Source organism: Lupinus angustifolius, chromosome LG03 (assembly GCF_001865875.1).
Source record: "Lupinus angustifolius cultivar Tanjil chromosome LG03, LupAngTanjil_v1.0, whole genome shotgun sequence".
NCBI lineage: Eukaryota > Viridiplantae > Streptophyta > Magnoliopsida > Fabales > Fabaceae > Lupinus > Lupinus angustifolius.
The window spans coordinates 5,586,024-5,601,679 of NC_032011.1; the positions used below are offsets into that span (position 1 = coordinate 5,586,024).

General features: G+C 33.9%; 2 protein-coding genes across 4 annotated transcripts; one reads left to right on the forward strand and one right to left on the reverse strand.

Moving 5' to 3' along the window:
- On the reverse strand, positions 2,480–7,312 carry LOC109343238. 3 transcript variants are annotated; one of them, XM_019581456.1, is made up of 8 exons: positions 7,045–7,312; positions 6,178–6,545; positions 5,933–6,089; positions 5,346–5,698; positions 4,920–5,097; positions 4,218–4,754; positions 2,622–3,751; positions 2,480–2,584 (listed from the first exon to the last, which is right to left on the reverse strand). In XM_019581456.1, the coding sequence occupies exons 1-7, from the start codon at positions 7,126–7,128 to the stop codon at positions 2,636–2,638; spliced, it is 2,793 nt and encodes a 930-aa protein (XP_019437001.1). In that variant the 5' UTR covers positions 7,129–7,312; the 3' UTR covers positions 2,480–2,584; positions 2,622–2,635. The 3 variants fall into 3 exon arrangements, with proteins under 3 accessions (XP_019437001.1, XP_019436998.1, XP_019436999.1); XM_019581453.1 differs by having other exon boundaries at positions 2,484–2,601; positions 2,636–3,751; XM_019581454.1 differs by having other exon boundaries at positions 2,484–3,751.
- LOC109342545 (transcription factor RAX2-like) lies at positions 11,714–13,574 on the forward strand. Its single transcript, XM_019580516.1, has 3 exons — positions 11,714–11,945; positions 12,294–12,423; positions 12,770–13,574. The coding sequence occupies exons 1-3, from the start codon at positions 11,762–11,764 to the stop codon at positions 13,329–13,331; spliced, it is 876 nt and encodes a 291-aa protein (XP_019436061.1). The 5' UTR covers positions 11,714–11,761; the 3' UTR covers positions 13,332–13,574.

A 15,656-nucleotide genomic window follows, 5' to 3' on the forward strand; every position in this document is an offset into this window, starting at 1 on the left:
AAAAATAATATACTAAAGAAGAGACCGGAGAGAAAAGAATGGTTTTTAAGTGTGGTCCATCTTTACTTTTTGGTACATCATCACCAACTAATGGCTTATACTTTTATTTTTTAAAAGTTTGGGTGAATTTGGTTTTGGGTTTTTATTAAATGTTGTTACATTTGCATATTTCAACTCATTCATTGCCAACAAGATTAACTTTTTTGGTACATTGGAAAAGTTAAAAGGGAAAACTAGAGGATAGTGTGTAGGTTCAATTGTAGGATGTCAAGAGCTCATGTTGGTAGCGTGTCCCAAGACTTTGAAAAGACATTGAGATTCATACTATGTTTGGTCATGAATTATGTCATTATGTTTTTCTCTCAAAAGATATGATGCACACGTACATCCCAATTCACGTTAAGCAAATGAGATATATTTTGAAGAACTTGAGCCAATTGTTGTAAGTGATTTTGCATCTTATCAGTGACTATATGGATTGTTTCAAGACAATTACTCTCTAAGGTTACAACACGATGACTCTGGTTCTAAGCCAATTGAAGATCGTGCTAAATAGCAAGTAACTCAGCTAGGATGAGAGACTCATGTCCAAACTTACGAGAAAATACTGAAAGTCATTGGCCGTCATGACCCATCCTTGCTCATAATCCATTAGTAACTAGAGTTAGCTGAATAATATCATGTTGGACTATCCTACCAAATCCAAAAAACCATACTGCTCAAGAAATACGAGAACTGGAATTGGTTGAATGGCATCCTTCAAGTGAATAGGAAGTAAAGTATACATAGAACTAAAATCCTAGGAACAATCCTTCCAAAAAGAATTCAACTGAAGCTGAGTGCATGTAATATGAATAAAATCCACTAGATTACAAATGTCATTGTAGATTTCACAATACTCTTCTAAACCGGAGAAGGGGGAGGCCTTGTGAATGCATACACCATACAACAATTGTTGTTGGTCAATATTATTCGTCAATTAGAGGAGATAAATACTTTTCGTTTTTACAATGGAGAGAATACAAGCTAGATTAGGACAAACATCAACACCTTAAATGATTCCCTATATGTTCTCCTTTCATTGTTACTTCAAAAAAAAAATACCGCTTTAGAAAATCAAGAAACACTAACTTTATTTTTTCTTCTTTTTTCCTTATTGGGGAATATAATATGATGATAAATATAAATAGTTAAAAATATTTGATTCAAAATATATAATTTTATTATTGATAATTAATATATTTAGTAATTATCTTAATATTTGTGGATTACCTTTAATATTACAAGAGTCAAATAATATGTATCATGGTGGTTGTCTAAATGTAAATCTCTTGGAGGTTAAAAGCACACATAAAATAAAAGTTGTAAAGTTTTTTAAACAATAAGTATATCATTCATTAATCATTTGTATTTGTTTCAGCCAGTTATTAAAAATATATAATGACGAATGATATGTAACAATATAAAAAACTCTTATACAAATGTATAGATATTAAATCTAAAAGTAAATACTTCAAAGGACATTTATTTAAAAAAGAGTAAATTATACTTATATCCTTGAGTTTTAATGAAATTATAAAAATTACTCATCCATTTTTTATACATACATAAATCACTTCTAATTTATATACATACATTACACCAACTATCAAGTAGAAGAAATAAACGTAATCTTTTTAAACAAAAATGTGATATTTGTAATTAAGACAAACAAAATATGATATATTATGGAAACAAATTCAAATAATATAAGAGTCATCGTAACTTCATTATTTTTGGTTCGTTACAAAATAGTATAAGAGTAGTTTAAACATTTTCTTAGAATTATTTATGTAGTTTTTAACGAACCAAAAAAATAAGAGTGAAGAAACATCGACTTTATACTATTCAGACTTGACAATAATATATCATATTTTGTTTAACTTTCTTGTACTTATTAACAACGTCACACTTATCTCTTCTGCAAGAATAGTCAATATAATTATGTATATAAATTAATGGTGATTTTTATAAGAACATAAAAAAAGATGAGTAATTTAGGGAATGTGTAATTTACTCTAAAAAGATATAAAATAGATATGCAATTTTCGAGAGTGGCAGCAAAATATGGCTGAGTTCATAAAACATTATTTCCAATGAAGAATGGAAAAAGGTCCTCTCATTTTGAATTATTTATAATTCGAGGGTATTAATTTTCATGATTTAACCATTCATATTATTATTAAAAAGGCCCACCCAAACACAACAATCCCATCCCACCACAACTATCAGAAACCAACCCAAGCTGAGGCCCAAAACTAAAAACCAAACATATAATTAAACCAAAGTAACAAACACCATTGTAGACGAATTAAAGTTACAGAATATACCATAGGTGGAACACCATGGAAATTATGCAAATTCACCACACATTAAATGGGTACAAGGTTCTGAAGAATAAAGTAGTACATAAGGAGGTCACACTAAGTATGAAAACGCATGTTTTGGTCACTTAAGATTTTATTTATGTGCCAGAGTGATAGAGCCCAATCAATATAACATATTAACAATAAAACACCAACTTTATATTTCAGCAAGCCAAAGAAAATAAAATAAAACAAATTGTGAATATAAGTTCATGGGTGAATTGGGATGCTTATATATCAATGGATATCACCAGTGGAGAATCACCCTTGTCAAGAACAAATGTCTTAGAAATTTTCTTTGTATCAGTCACAACTTGGACATTGTATGTTCCATGAAAGCCTCTGAAGTTGAATTGACCTTGCTCATCAACATTACCATGTCTGTGAGACAACCACTCTTGTTTAAGAGCTAGGAATCTATTCCCAGCTTCATTGATATCACCTTCTGCATTCACCAAGTGTGCATTGTCCCTGCTCATAAACAACTCCCAAAAACCCCACAGCATTATACCTTCAACTGCAGGGTGAGCCAAAGCTTCCCTTAGCATAACTTCCAGATCATCTGCTCTGATATATTCGTTAATGGCAGATACGTCAAGCTCCGTAAACCAGATAGGTAGACCAAGAATACCCAGTTTATCAAGGGAAGAACAAACTATAGGCCCCACTGGAGTGTCTATGTGGCCTTGAATTCCGATTCCCCCAACGGGTGCACCTTGCTCTTGCAAATCGAGAATATGTTGAATGTATTTTTCTGGACATGATCTGGTGTCACATCCATCTTCAACATGATAATCATTCACAAAAAGAGTAGCTGATGGGTCTAGTTGGTTTGCAGTTTTGAACATGTTGGCCCTGATATCCTTGCCGAGTCTATCCGGGTAAAATGAACCATGTAGCATTTCATTGTTGACATCATAGTGATTGAACTTGCCCTTGTAGCGAGTCAGCAGGCCAGTTAAGCGATTCTGGACAGCTGTCATCAAATCATTTTTGTTTAGTGACTTAATCCATTGCTGGACAGTATCATCCACATCCCAAAAGATACAATGACCCCGAGTTTGTATGCTGTTTTTCTGACACAAGGTTAACAGATCATCAGCATCCCTGTAATTGAAACTCCCTTGTTGTGGCTCAGTCCAATACCACTTCAACTCATTGCCAAACACAGCCCAGTTAAAATGTTTCACCACAAAGTTAACGAAATCTTCATTGTCAATATTTGTTCTACTGATACATGTTCCAATTGGGAAATCGTTTCGTATTTGTCTAACTTGCACCGAGGTTTTGGGGTAGCTGCTAGAGTCCAGCCCAGGGAATTTCAGGATAACATCACGCTTGCGGATCTGCAGTGCAGCAACTGGTTATGTAATAAAAGATATTAAGCAATACTACTAGAATATATAATAGATTCCTTTTTTTTTCTGCCATGTAACATTTTGTTTTGTTCATAAGAATGATTCTTTTTTGGTAACCTTGTGTGGAATCTAAAGATAGCATGCTATATGCAGTAAGTGAGTCGGAATATCATATATGACAAAATATGGAGACAAACATGTATTATATTTCGATTCGATGGACAGAATAACAGAAATCTTTAATCTATATTCTGGTACCATGCAGATGCATCCTAAATATTTGATCCATTAAAAATATTATCGATTGTGTTCTAAATTTGTCACATTTGTGTGGCATTTGGTTAAAATCCTGGCCCATCCCCTCATACCATGATATAGGAGTAACCGGGATATAATATAGATATTATCTTACAATAAAAATAATTATTAACTTTAGAAGTAACCGAGATGTTACCTTGTCTGTCTGCATCTTTAAATATCTAAACCTTGCATGTCTATCAACAGGAAAAATTTGAAGTCCGGCAACCATCAAATCTACACCAGCAGCAGGGCCTTGGACATAAACCATAACATTTGATGGCTGCTTTTCAATTCTAAAGGACCCACCAATTTCATGCCACCTGTCATCAGAAACCTCAGTTTGTCCTCCATTGACCCACTGGTTGTCAACACTAAGGGCTACATTCACATTCTGTGGCCCATTTGATCCTGAACCAATCCGGACCCAAGCAGACACTTGATAAGTCAAAAAGAGCTTCAGTTTTTCAGTGATTGTCTGAGCAGGACCATTCCATGTTTGTGTGCGATTGGTTACAAGGATGTAGCGCCCGCTTAGGAGTTCATGAGGCCCGAGAGAATCTCTTGCCAGAGGTGGAATTATATGTGGTGAACCAGTTCTAACACTTAAAGTGCAATTACCAAGGGGAAACCATCCATTATTGCCATCAGCCAGACTGCTGTTCTCAATTACGTTAACCCCAAAAGCAACATTCTGCAAAACAAAATAAATTGTTCGGTGATTGAAACATACAGAATTGGTTATACAACTAAAGTATATCAATGTAACAGTTCAGTTCTTGTACGATGACTGTGTCAAGCAAAAATCAAGAATTACAAATATATTTTAACGTTACAAAAACTGTTTAAGAAGTCCAACCTTTACATCTGGTGGGATTGAAGGAGGTGCTTTAGCTGCATGCTTTATAGACAAAGTATTGACAAGAATGTCAGTGCCTGGAGGGGGGCCTTCTAAATAAATTACTACTTTTGATGGGGAACCATTTAGAAGGAATTTTCCCTGCATATTGACCCAATCTTTATCTGTTACCTGCACACTTCAGGAAATACCAGTTTTGTTCAGGATGCTTTCTAATATCATTAATGCATAAAATTCAAGATATAATCACACTATAAGTTTCATTTTGTTCTGTTTACCAATATTCAAGAATTATAACCAGGAAAGTCACATTCCTCAGAGTCTATGTGATGATATATAAAAACCACCCAGTATATGAGGCTCCCACCTAGTGGGGTCCAGAGAGGGTAGATGTAGGGTTGTACAAGAAATAAGACAGAGACTTACTTAGCAATGCCTATATACTGCTCTCGAAGATCTGGTGTTTGGACCCACAAAGTAGCTCGGACATCAGAAGTAGTAACATTGTTGCCAAATATTCGAACTAAAGCAGTGACCTCATAGGCAAGCTTGCGCTGCACTCGTGCAGTGATCTCTTGCTGAATCCCATTCCAGCTTTGTGTGCGTTCTGTTGCAGATGCAAAGCTTTTCCCAGACTGAGGGAGAATTTTCCCATCTCCCATGGAGTCATGCAACATAATCTTGCAGCCTCTTCCAGACCAATTATTCAGGCCATCCTCAAATTGTGGATTTATTATGATGTTGTCATCTCCAGTGGAAACACATCCTGTGCTTGTGGCCTTACGAGATAATGAGAAAGGCATCGCAAATTAGTGTGTAATAAATATAGATTTCACAAGACAATCAAACTTTGAAACTAATGCAGATTTATTGTGATTTCAATCTAGCTACCAAAAAAGTAATAACCAATGCATAAGTATGAGCTTGATGTTCACTAAAAATTACTTTGTCAAAATGTAGAAATGCACAAAGACATAGTAATAGTGGTTAAAATACATAATTAGACAATATACATTATCATTTGAACTGGAAGAGTGGATCTCTACTAATCGTATAAGAAGGTCAACTCCAGAAGCAGGTCCTTCCAAATAAAATATAACCCGATCAGCCACAGTTGACAAAGAAAATGTCCCTTCCAACTTTTCCCAGCTATCCTTTACAACAGATGTTCTGTAGAAAATAATGGTATCCAGTGTAAGAATTTTCCTGAATTCCTTACAACAAGGGAGATGAACAATGAAATAATAAAATTCTATACCTTCCGATGAACAAGTAACTAGTGGGTTTATCATGATATTCTAGTTTCACAGTAGCAATAACATCAGCAGATCCCTGAGACAGACCAGATACTCCAACTGAAGCTGAAACCGTGTAAGTAGAACCAATGGAAATTCTGTCTGTAATATCTTGCTCGAGACCTTGCCAGCATTCCTTTCGATCGGTGATAACAGCATAATTACTATCTGACCCCATTGAAACTCCTTTGTGAGAACCTGCTTCAGCTGAAATTACATAGCCATTGCAGCAATTGAGACGCCAAGAGTCCAGCCCTCCAGAGAAGTCGTGATTAAGTAAAACATTAGTAGCCATGCTCTTACTTGAACCAGAGATATTTCCCGCTATGATCTGTCAAAGAAACCATTATCAAAAATCAATTGGAGCTATATACCAAGAAGAAACTTTGTATCTGGTTGATACATGAACTCTCCCATTTGTGATCTTCCATATAGCACAGAAAGAGGAGGCAAGAGATTCAACAGACCTAGTGTTTAGTGTTTAGTGCCCATCAAGTTTTTTTTTACTACAAGGATCACATAAACAAATGTCATATTTACTATAACTTGCTTTAAACATGAAATAAGGTAATACAAACGCACACCTAATGTATGATCAATTATTGATTTCAAGGGGTAGGCTTATAGGACGCCTTACACGAGGACCGGGAACGGGCATTAGGGAATGGAAAAGGGGTGGATCACACCTGCTGAGGTTTGAACCCACACACTCATAATTCATGTCTAACAGCTTAATTAACTAAGTTGACTCTAAGGGACTAATGCATGATCAATTCATCATCATTAAAGAACACACTACCTGACCCACACTGTATCTAAAGTTAATGTACCTGAGGCTGAGATTGCTTGTGCTTCTTGTGAGAAAGAAACTTGGAGATTTTGTTTGTGAAGCAGCAGGCAGTGAACCTCTTCATTATATACCCACTCTCACCAAATTTGAGAGTGAAGGCTACTCTTATTTCCTCTTATGATCTGTTTGGATATATATTACTATCCAAACTTTGAGATCAAAATAATTTCTAACCAATTATGTAAGCATGAGCTTGACGCAATAGTAAGGTTGTTTGCCACCTGTCATGGAGGTAATGACTTCAAATCCTGAAAGCAGTCTCTTCGTTTGTGAGGATAAAACTACATACATATACCCTCTCAAATCTTATTACGTGGGAAGCTCTTACGCTGGACTGCCCTTTTATTAATAAAATAAATAATTTTTTTGCCTTGACTTGCAGGTTTATGATGCTTGAATTGGAATGGAAGCCTAATTAAGGATCTCTGGTTAAGGAATGATATTCTTTGGTTCCTTAATTTTAAATTAAGATTAAATCTATGATCCATCTGTATGAGACTTAGGTTACAAGATTTTGCAGAGTTAGGTGCAGATAGCCTTCACATTCCTACATATATGAAGTTATAAACTAACTAACGCTTTTTCATTTTCTACCATTATTCATAATAGTGCAATTAAAAACCAATCATAATGTGTATTATAACTTGCCTTGCTAAATTAAAAATGAGAAAAAGATATATGATGGTTATGTATGAGTTTCATTCACTATTCATGTTTAATAATCATTCTTCAGAAAAAGTGATTAAGTAATGAATAATGTAACCACAATGTATAAATCTTTACAATATTACGATAAGAGAACAAATGTTACACTCTTTAACATTTCATTTTCAATATGCAATAATAACGAATGATGCGTAAACCGGAGTGATGGTTACCTGAATCGGTTATTTGGTGTGTGACTCGGGTCCGGTCCAACAAGAAAAACCAACGGTTCGTTGCATTGTGAGGCTTGTGCTATCTGATTTGTTTGGTATTGGTCCAGTTAAGGTAAGATACTGCATTCCATGGTTTTAGAGGATTTTGATTTTGGGATTCAACCTGACAAATAATAACGACACTGAACCGAAGGAATCGCTGGATCGAAGAGAAACACTTTTTTCTTTATCTACTTTTCTTTTTCCCATTGTTGACTAAGATACAACTTTTGCCCGTTTTTTACATTTTGGATCCAAATTGTTTTTAAATCCTAAAATACCCTTTAGTATCTCCACACATATACTCTCCATTATGTTTATTCTCTTGTTTTTTTGGTTGAAAAAATTCACAAAACCCCTTAAATTTTATGTGTTTTGTAATTAAATATTGTAAATTATTTTTTATTATTAATTATTCATTAAACTTTTATTATTAGTAAAATGAATCCCTGTGTACATAAAATTTTAAATTATTAAAATGGAATTAGAATTAACACATTAGAAACATTAGAAGGTGTAAGATTTACGTATGCTATTCTGTTTGCTGATATGAAGTTAACAATCATAAATTGTGTGGTTATGGATTTGGCAAGCATATGATCTCGTTTGGCCTTCTATATTTTCCTTTCTAGTTAGATATAGGCTGAGATTTTTTCATGGCATTTCTTGCAAATACCAGTATATTTCCAATACTATATATTCCTGTCCAGAATAATCTTTAGTTTAGTAATGGGTGCTCCCTAGAAATCTCAACATATATAAGTCTCCTAGACCCAACAAACAAATACAGGCCTTCTTGTTCATCGTATATCCATATAGTTGGGTAGTTAGATATTAACTAGTAGTATGTTATTGAACTGAAGAAATTTCTGTTTTCCATTTACCTCTTAGTTATTCAAAAATGTACGTAGGTAGATAGGGAATAATTAAAGTTTAAAAAGTAATTAGGGAGAAAAAATAGTTTATAGTGTCCTATGAAGTACAGATACTGATACGTGTGTCGGGTACGATACGTATCCGATACGTCGACGCGTATTTTTTCCAAAATATAGGATACAATACGTTCAGAGATACATGTATAATATAATAAAAACACATAAAATATAAAAAAATTACAAGTGTAAATCAAAATATCCAAAGTAAAAAATATAATGGAAATTTAAAATCGTTGTTGTCCATAACAAATCTATTTTATCCTATTTTAATGAAAACGAATCTATCATAAAATCATTGCCCTCCATAATAAATATATCTTATCATATTTTAATGAAAACGGATCTATCTTATCCTATTTTATTGAAAACGAATTTATCTTATCCTGTTTTATTGGAAAAGAATCTATCTTATTCTGTTTTATTGGAAACGAATCTATATATCCTATACTTTACTGAAAACGAATCCATATATCCTATATTTTATTGAAAACGAATCGGATACGTGTCTTAATATTTATTTATTTTTTTAAATTTTGGATACTCTATGGACACGTATCCTTCGCGAATCTGAGCGTATCCGTGGCGGATACGTGTCGGACACCGACACGTGAGGGTATTTGACGAATCTGTGCTTCATAGATAGTGTCTACTTGCAAAACACATAAAGTTTAAGGGGGTTTTGTGATTTTTCCCGCTTTTTAATGATAAAAGTGAAATTTCATTGTAATCAAAGTGATAAATACATTATTAAAAGTTGCATTTTTGTTTTTGTTTTTATTTTTTCAAGTACTTGATTCTCCATTAATAGAGATGATCACCCAATTCCTACTCTTCAAATCTTCAAAGGCCTTCAATCTCATATTCCCTCAAACTCAAACCAATTTATTACTGATGTGTCATAATATTAGTAAGGTGGTATAATAGTTTAATCCGTAATTAATTAAATTTTGTATCGATAGTTCACTAATTAAGGTAAATTTAGATATACATATATATTATATTAATATTAATATTGAAAATTAATAAATAAAAAATACAATAATTACTTTTATTTATACCATTTTTTAAAATAAAATGTGTCATTTGGTGGTAGATGATGTTTTAAAATTATAAACAAATATAGTAGTGGTATGAAGTGTTATAAAAATCGGTTCGTTTTGGTCGGCTCAACCAATAAACCAATGAACCAGTCTCAATACCAATACGGTACGATAATTATATCGGTCATACAATCATATCAGTCAAAACTGGCTAAAACGGTCATAACAGTCGGTTTTCAATTGAACCGTACCGGTCATACCGACCTGTTTTTATTTAAAATTAATTTTTAATGAAAATAAAAAAAAAATTATTTTTTATTGTTTTTTCAATGTTAATATATTATATATGTATATTTAATGTTGTCGATATGCGGTTTAATTAGTGAATCACCAGTTGAACCGCTATATCATTGTATCAGTACCCTAATCGATTTGATGACCGGGACGGTATTAATAACATTGGTTGTATGTTTGATCCTCCATACCAATATTTTGGTAAAAGTTAAGTCATTTTCAATAAAAAAAAAAAATTTTAAATGAGAACTGGTCGGCATGACTAGTACGATTCAATTGAGAATCGATTGATATAACTAGTATAATTGTTGTATCATACCAGTATCGTGACCGGTTTTCTAGTTGAACTGGCCGATATGAATCATGTTTTACAATACTCCTTATTTCTCAATCTCATGTCTTATTCTCACTTATCTTCTTTGTCAAACCATAAACATCGTACCAAGAAGACGATGGTATATGGTGTAAGGTTCCACTGGACCCAAATAGACCAAAAAATCAATGTTTCGACTCTTGGTAGTGACACTTGTTATGAGGGAAAGCTTAGTTCCTTACTCATAGACAAGAAGTCATTTGTCTGTGTCAATTCTTTTAGCGTCAGGTATGATTACTAGCATGAGAAGTAAAACTAAATGATGTTAAGGCAGGATGGTTCGATGAGTCCAATCGCGACCCAATAATAAAGGTTTCTTCGTTTTGCCTAGAAACTCAGACACTATTGATGTGTGCTTTAAACTATTTCCAACCAAGTCGAATCGGGTTAATCGATAATAACTCAAGTGGTTAAACCGAGTGGTTTAATTAGGTTAAAAAAGAAAAAGATAGATGAAAGGTCAAAAGTAGGAGGTCAGAAACCCTTTTAGAAATACTGAAAAATCTAAGGTCATAAACTCTTTCAATGTATCATCATCTCCATCCCTCCAAGCATCATTTCTCTCCCTCCAAGTCGTCTTAATGGTTGTCACAATCACCTCATTGATGTTTGAAATCGTCGTCTAAATGTAATCTGAAACCATCGTCTCATAGTCATATGAGCTTGTTGAACTATTAGTATAAAGTCTTATTGGATTCTCATGTATCGTACTAGGTCAAAGGTCAAAGATTTGATTACCAAAAACAATACTTCTTGAAGGAAAATCATACACCCCAAAAAGAGATAAGGATACTCATTATATACCAAAAAATATAATATTAGCTTACAAGGATATTTAATAACTAATCACAACAATCATTAGTTCATCACCCATTACCCATTACAGGCTGCAACTAGACTAACAAAGGCAACTTTACTATTCAGATATCAATCATTTAGTGCAACATACAAATTATTTTCAGTTTTCAATCAATTAAAAATTCAATTTGTCCATAAATAATAACCAAGCAAAATTTATAATACAGGGGTTGATTAGTTAAGGATTATTACAAGCAAACACATTGTTTTGTCTCATAGTTGACTAGGTCCTTCAACTTTAGATGCCACCAACTTTATAACACCTTCACCCGACTCTTGAATGTCACTGTCCACTTTTCAGTTGGAGTCCCTTTTTGTAAGAGTAGCCATGGGAAGAGCTCCTTGTTGTGACAAAGAAAATGTTAAGAGAGGGCCATGGTCTCCAGAAGAAGATGCAACACTTAGGAGTTATATAGAGACTCATGGCACTGGTGGAAATTGGATTGCATTGCCAAGAAAAGCTGGTTTTTCTCTCTTCCTGTTACCATATATTTATTATTCTAAGATCTTTATTGTGTACCTTTTTTATGATCTTCATTCCTGAGTTAGGGTAACCAATAAACCATTCAAGTGTAACACATGAATGATAGATAATATACTAACCATATAAAAAAAAGTTGTTGGTGCATAAATTATTTTCTTTTTTTTCTATATACAAGGGCAATATGATTCTATGAAGCTTTGCCATTTTATTTCATAAAAAGAAATTGTATGTTTAGCTAACTTGAAATCATTGACTATTTTGTTTGATTTTTCTTTCTCCTTTGTTTTAACAAAAATATCCCATCATGGTATATATATATTGTGTGCAGACCTTAGACGATGTGGCAAGAGTTGCCGTCTAAGGTGGCTCAATTATCTTAGGCCAGACATCAAACATGGCGGTTTTACTGAAGAGGAGGACAACATCATTTGCACCCTCTATAGTCAAATGGGAAGCAGGCAAGCACTTCCAAATTATTTACATTTAATACTACATAACTTTTTACCATGGTTCGATCTATCTAGCCGGCTATAGCTAGTGAGATAAAAGCTTGATTGTTGTTGTTATAATACTATATAACATTTTAAGAGGGTAACTCTCGGCATACCGATAAGGTTGTCTCTAAATGTACAAGAAGTCACAAATTCAAATCCTGAAAATAGTCTTTCCGCTTGCGTAATTATATGCTTTGTTTTTTTTACTTTTTATTAATTGTAGATAATTGCTAAGTATTATGCTTATATACAACTACTATATTAAAACTTTGACCTATGATATTCTCATGAAATTTGTGGTCCTGTTCAGATGGTCTGCTATAGCCTCTAAACTTAATGGGAGAACAGACAATGATGTGAAAAACTACTGGAACACAAAACTAAAGAAGAAGCTTATGGCAGGAAAAGTCTGCATCAAAACATTGACTGATAATAACACTCTTACTTCAACTCCATTATTAACTCAAAATTCAGACTTCCATGCTTCACAGAAACAAAATTCTATACCAAACTTAAGCACTGATGCTTGTTCTGAATTCAACATTAGTGGAAAAAACATGAGTTTTGGCCTAATTAATCAGCTATTTAATCCAGAAGTTGGCTCAAGTTCAAGGAATAATAATAATAACCCCTTGATGTCATTGTCTCAAGAAGGTTCAAGCATTTCAGGTTCATCTTCAATTGCATTGGACAACAAGTGTGTATTGCTGCCAGAACATTCTAGTGATCATGAATCTACAGAAATGTTGATAGATTTTGGGTTTGAATTTCCTTGTGATCTTATCAATGGTCTTGATTGTAATGAGAGTGAATTTTCTCTAAGTGGATATCCTGAATGGGTTGATTTTAGCTTTGTTGACATTAAGCCATAATTATTTAACCAAAATTAATGTTGTCTAGTATATGTAACCAGAGGGGAATATGCAAACGCAAAAGCATATTTTTTGTTGTCTTTCTGACATTTTTCTTGTTTGTTTTAGTATAAATTGGTACTTGTGCTATTTCCATAGATAGGAACTGCATAGTGTAGGGTCAAAGATTGAGTTAAGATAGATTATGGATAAGATGCTCTTGTGTCTTTGTTTAGGTTTATGCGTGGTGACAATGTTGTTGTGGGATCCATGGGAGGATGATCGGTTACTTTTGCTTTTTGTATTGGGATAAGATTGTATATATATGGAATACAAGTTCACATCCTCTTCCATACTAGAATACAATGAGAAAATGATTTTATTAATATTAAAATTTATTTTATTGAAGATTTTATGTGTCATAATCTTATCCGGTATATGGAGAGCATATCTTCTGTTCCAAGATGTATACCACTTCATATATCATTCTCATTCGTGAAGAAATGTAAAATTAATATGTATTATTAGATAGAAGACATGATCCACCATCACATATGGCATCATTGGATGAGACTATTCCCGTGACCGAGGAAGATGTGCTAGAGTATCAGGCCATGACCGAGAGAATTGCACCAAAGTACTAGATCAGAACCAAGCAAACTCACCGAGCCTTATGCACCAATGCAGGAAAATCAAGCGAAGCCTTATGCACCAGAAATCTAGAAGTTGCTCCACCAGAGTCTCATCAAAGACCACACACCAAATGGCCATCCAATGCCCATATAATTAGAAACATAAAAGGCACAATTGCACCACATGATCAAACCAACTTGGGCGATGACAGTCTACATTTCTTGGATCACAAGTCATCCAATTATTGTCACGTTTTCTCTATTCAATCACATGTGTAAATAGAAGTAGGTTTTATTTAGTTTGTTAGGTTGTTATTTCAGTTAGTCTTCTCATATAAATAATGCTAGTTGGTGTTTGATCAATCAATCAATAATATACATAAATTTCATTCATCTTCTTCGCATTCTCCTTCTTCCCTATTCTTTCATAGAAGTGTTATTCACTTCATTTTGTTTTCATAATAGTTGAAGTTCTTTGGTGGTATCAGAGCTCTTTTCTTTAAAAGAGCTCTGCTACATTCAAGATGTCTTCAGTCACTTCTTCCATAATACCACAAGGAGATTTTTCACAAGATCCCTACTATGTTCATCCATTAGAGAATCCAGGAATTGCACTGGTTTCTCCTCTTCTTGATGGTGTCAATTACCACCAATGGAGCAGGTCTATGAAGGTCAGACTCATCACCAAGCATAAACTTGGTTTTGTCGATGGCAATATTCAAATGCCATACAGGGAAGATCCAACCTATAAAGCCTGGGAAAGAGCAAAAAACATGGTTATATCCTGGATTACAAGATCAGTCTCACCCTCCATTGCTCAAGGCATTTTGTGGATTGAGAAAGCCAATGAAGCATAGGAAGAGCTTGGGGAAAGATTTTCACAAGGAAATCTTTTTAGGATTGTAGAACTTCAAGAAACCATAGCCAATTCGAAACAAGGAAGTCTTAGTATATCCAAATACTTCACAGAAATGAAGATACTTTGGGATGAATTGGAAATCTTCATACCTCTTCCTAATTGTACTTGTGAAAGTAGGGAATTTAGAATAGAAGACAAGTTAATCAAGTTCTTAAAAGGATTGAATGACACATATTCAGGTGTGAGGTCCCGAATTATGTTAATAACTTATTGGACAAGACTGTTCCCCTGACCGAGGAAGATGTGCTAGAGTATCAGGCCATGACCGAGGGAATTGCACCGAAGTACCAGACCAGAACCAAGCTAATTGACTGAGCCTTATGCATCATCACAGGAAAATTTTGTTTTCATAATAGTTAAAGTTCTTTTATGTATTTAATTTATATTTTACTTTTTTCACTAATGAAAAATAAGAGGTCTATGAAAGAAGATGTGGCTCCAAGGGTGGATTCATGGAATATATGATGATGACGTAAGCATCTTTGCCAGTTTTTGTGTTCACGAAAGTTGCATGGTGGTGTGGCCAATTCAAACTTCATAACTGAATATTGTGTCCATCTCATTCAATAACCATAAAAGATTCTCTATCTTTATCTCTTTCTCTTTCCTTGCCCCCCTTGTGATGCATTTTAAGGAGTCATAGTAAATGTTCGACTCTGAAATTTGGCGTATTTATTGTGAGAATAATCGCCAGTACATGTGCACTCCGAAATATTTAAACCATTACTATGAATGAGGAAGGGTTATGGCCTTATGGGCATACTAATTTTGGTGAAGGCAACTGCTAATTTGCCA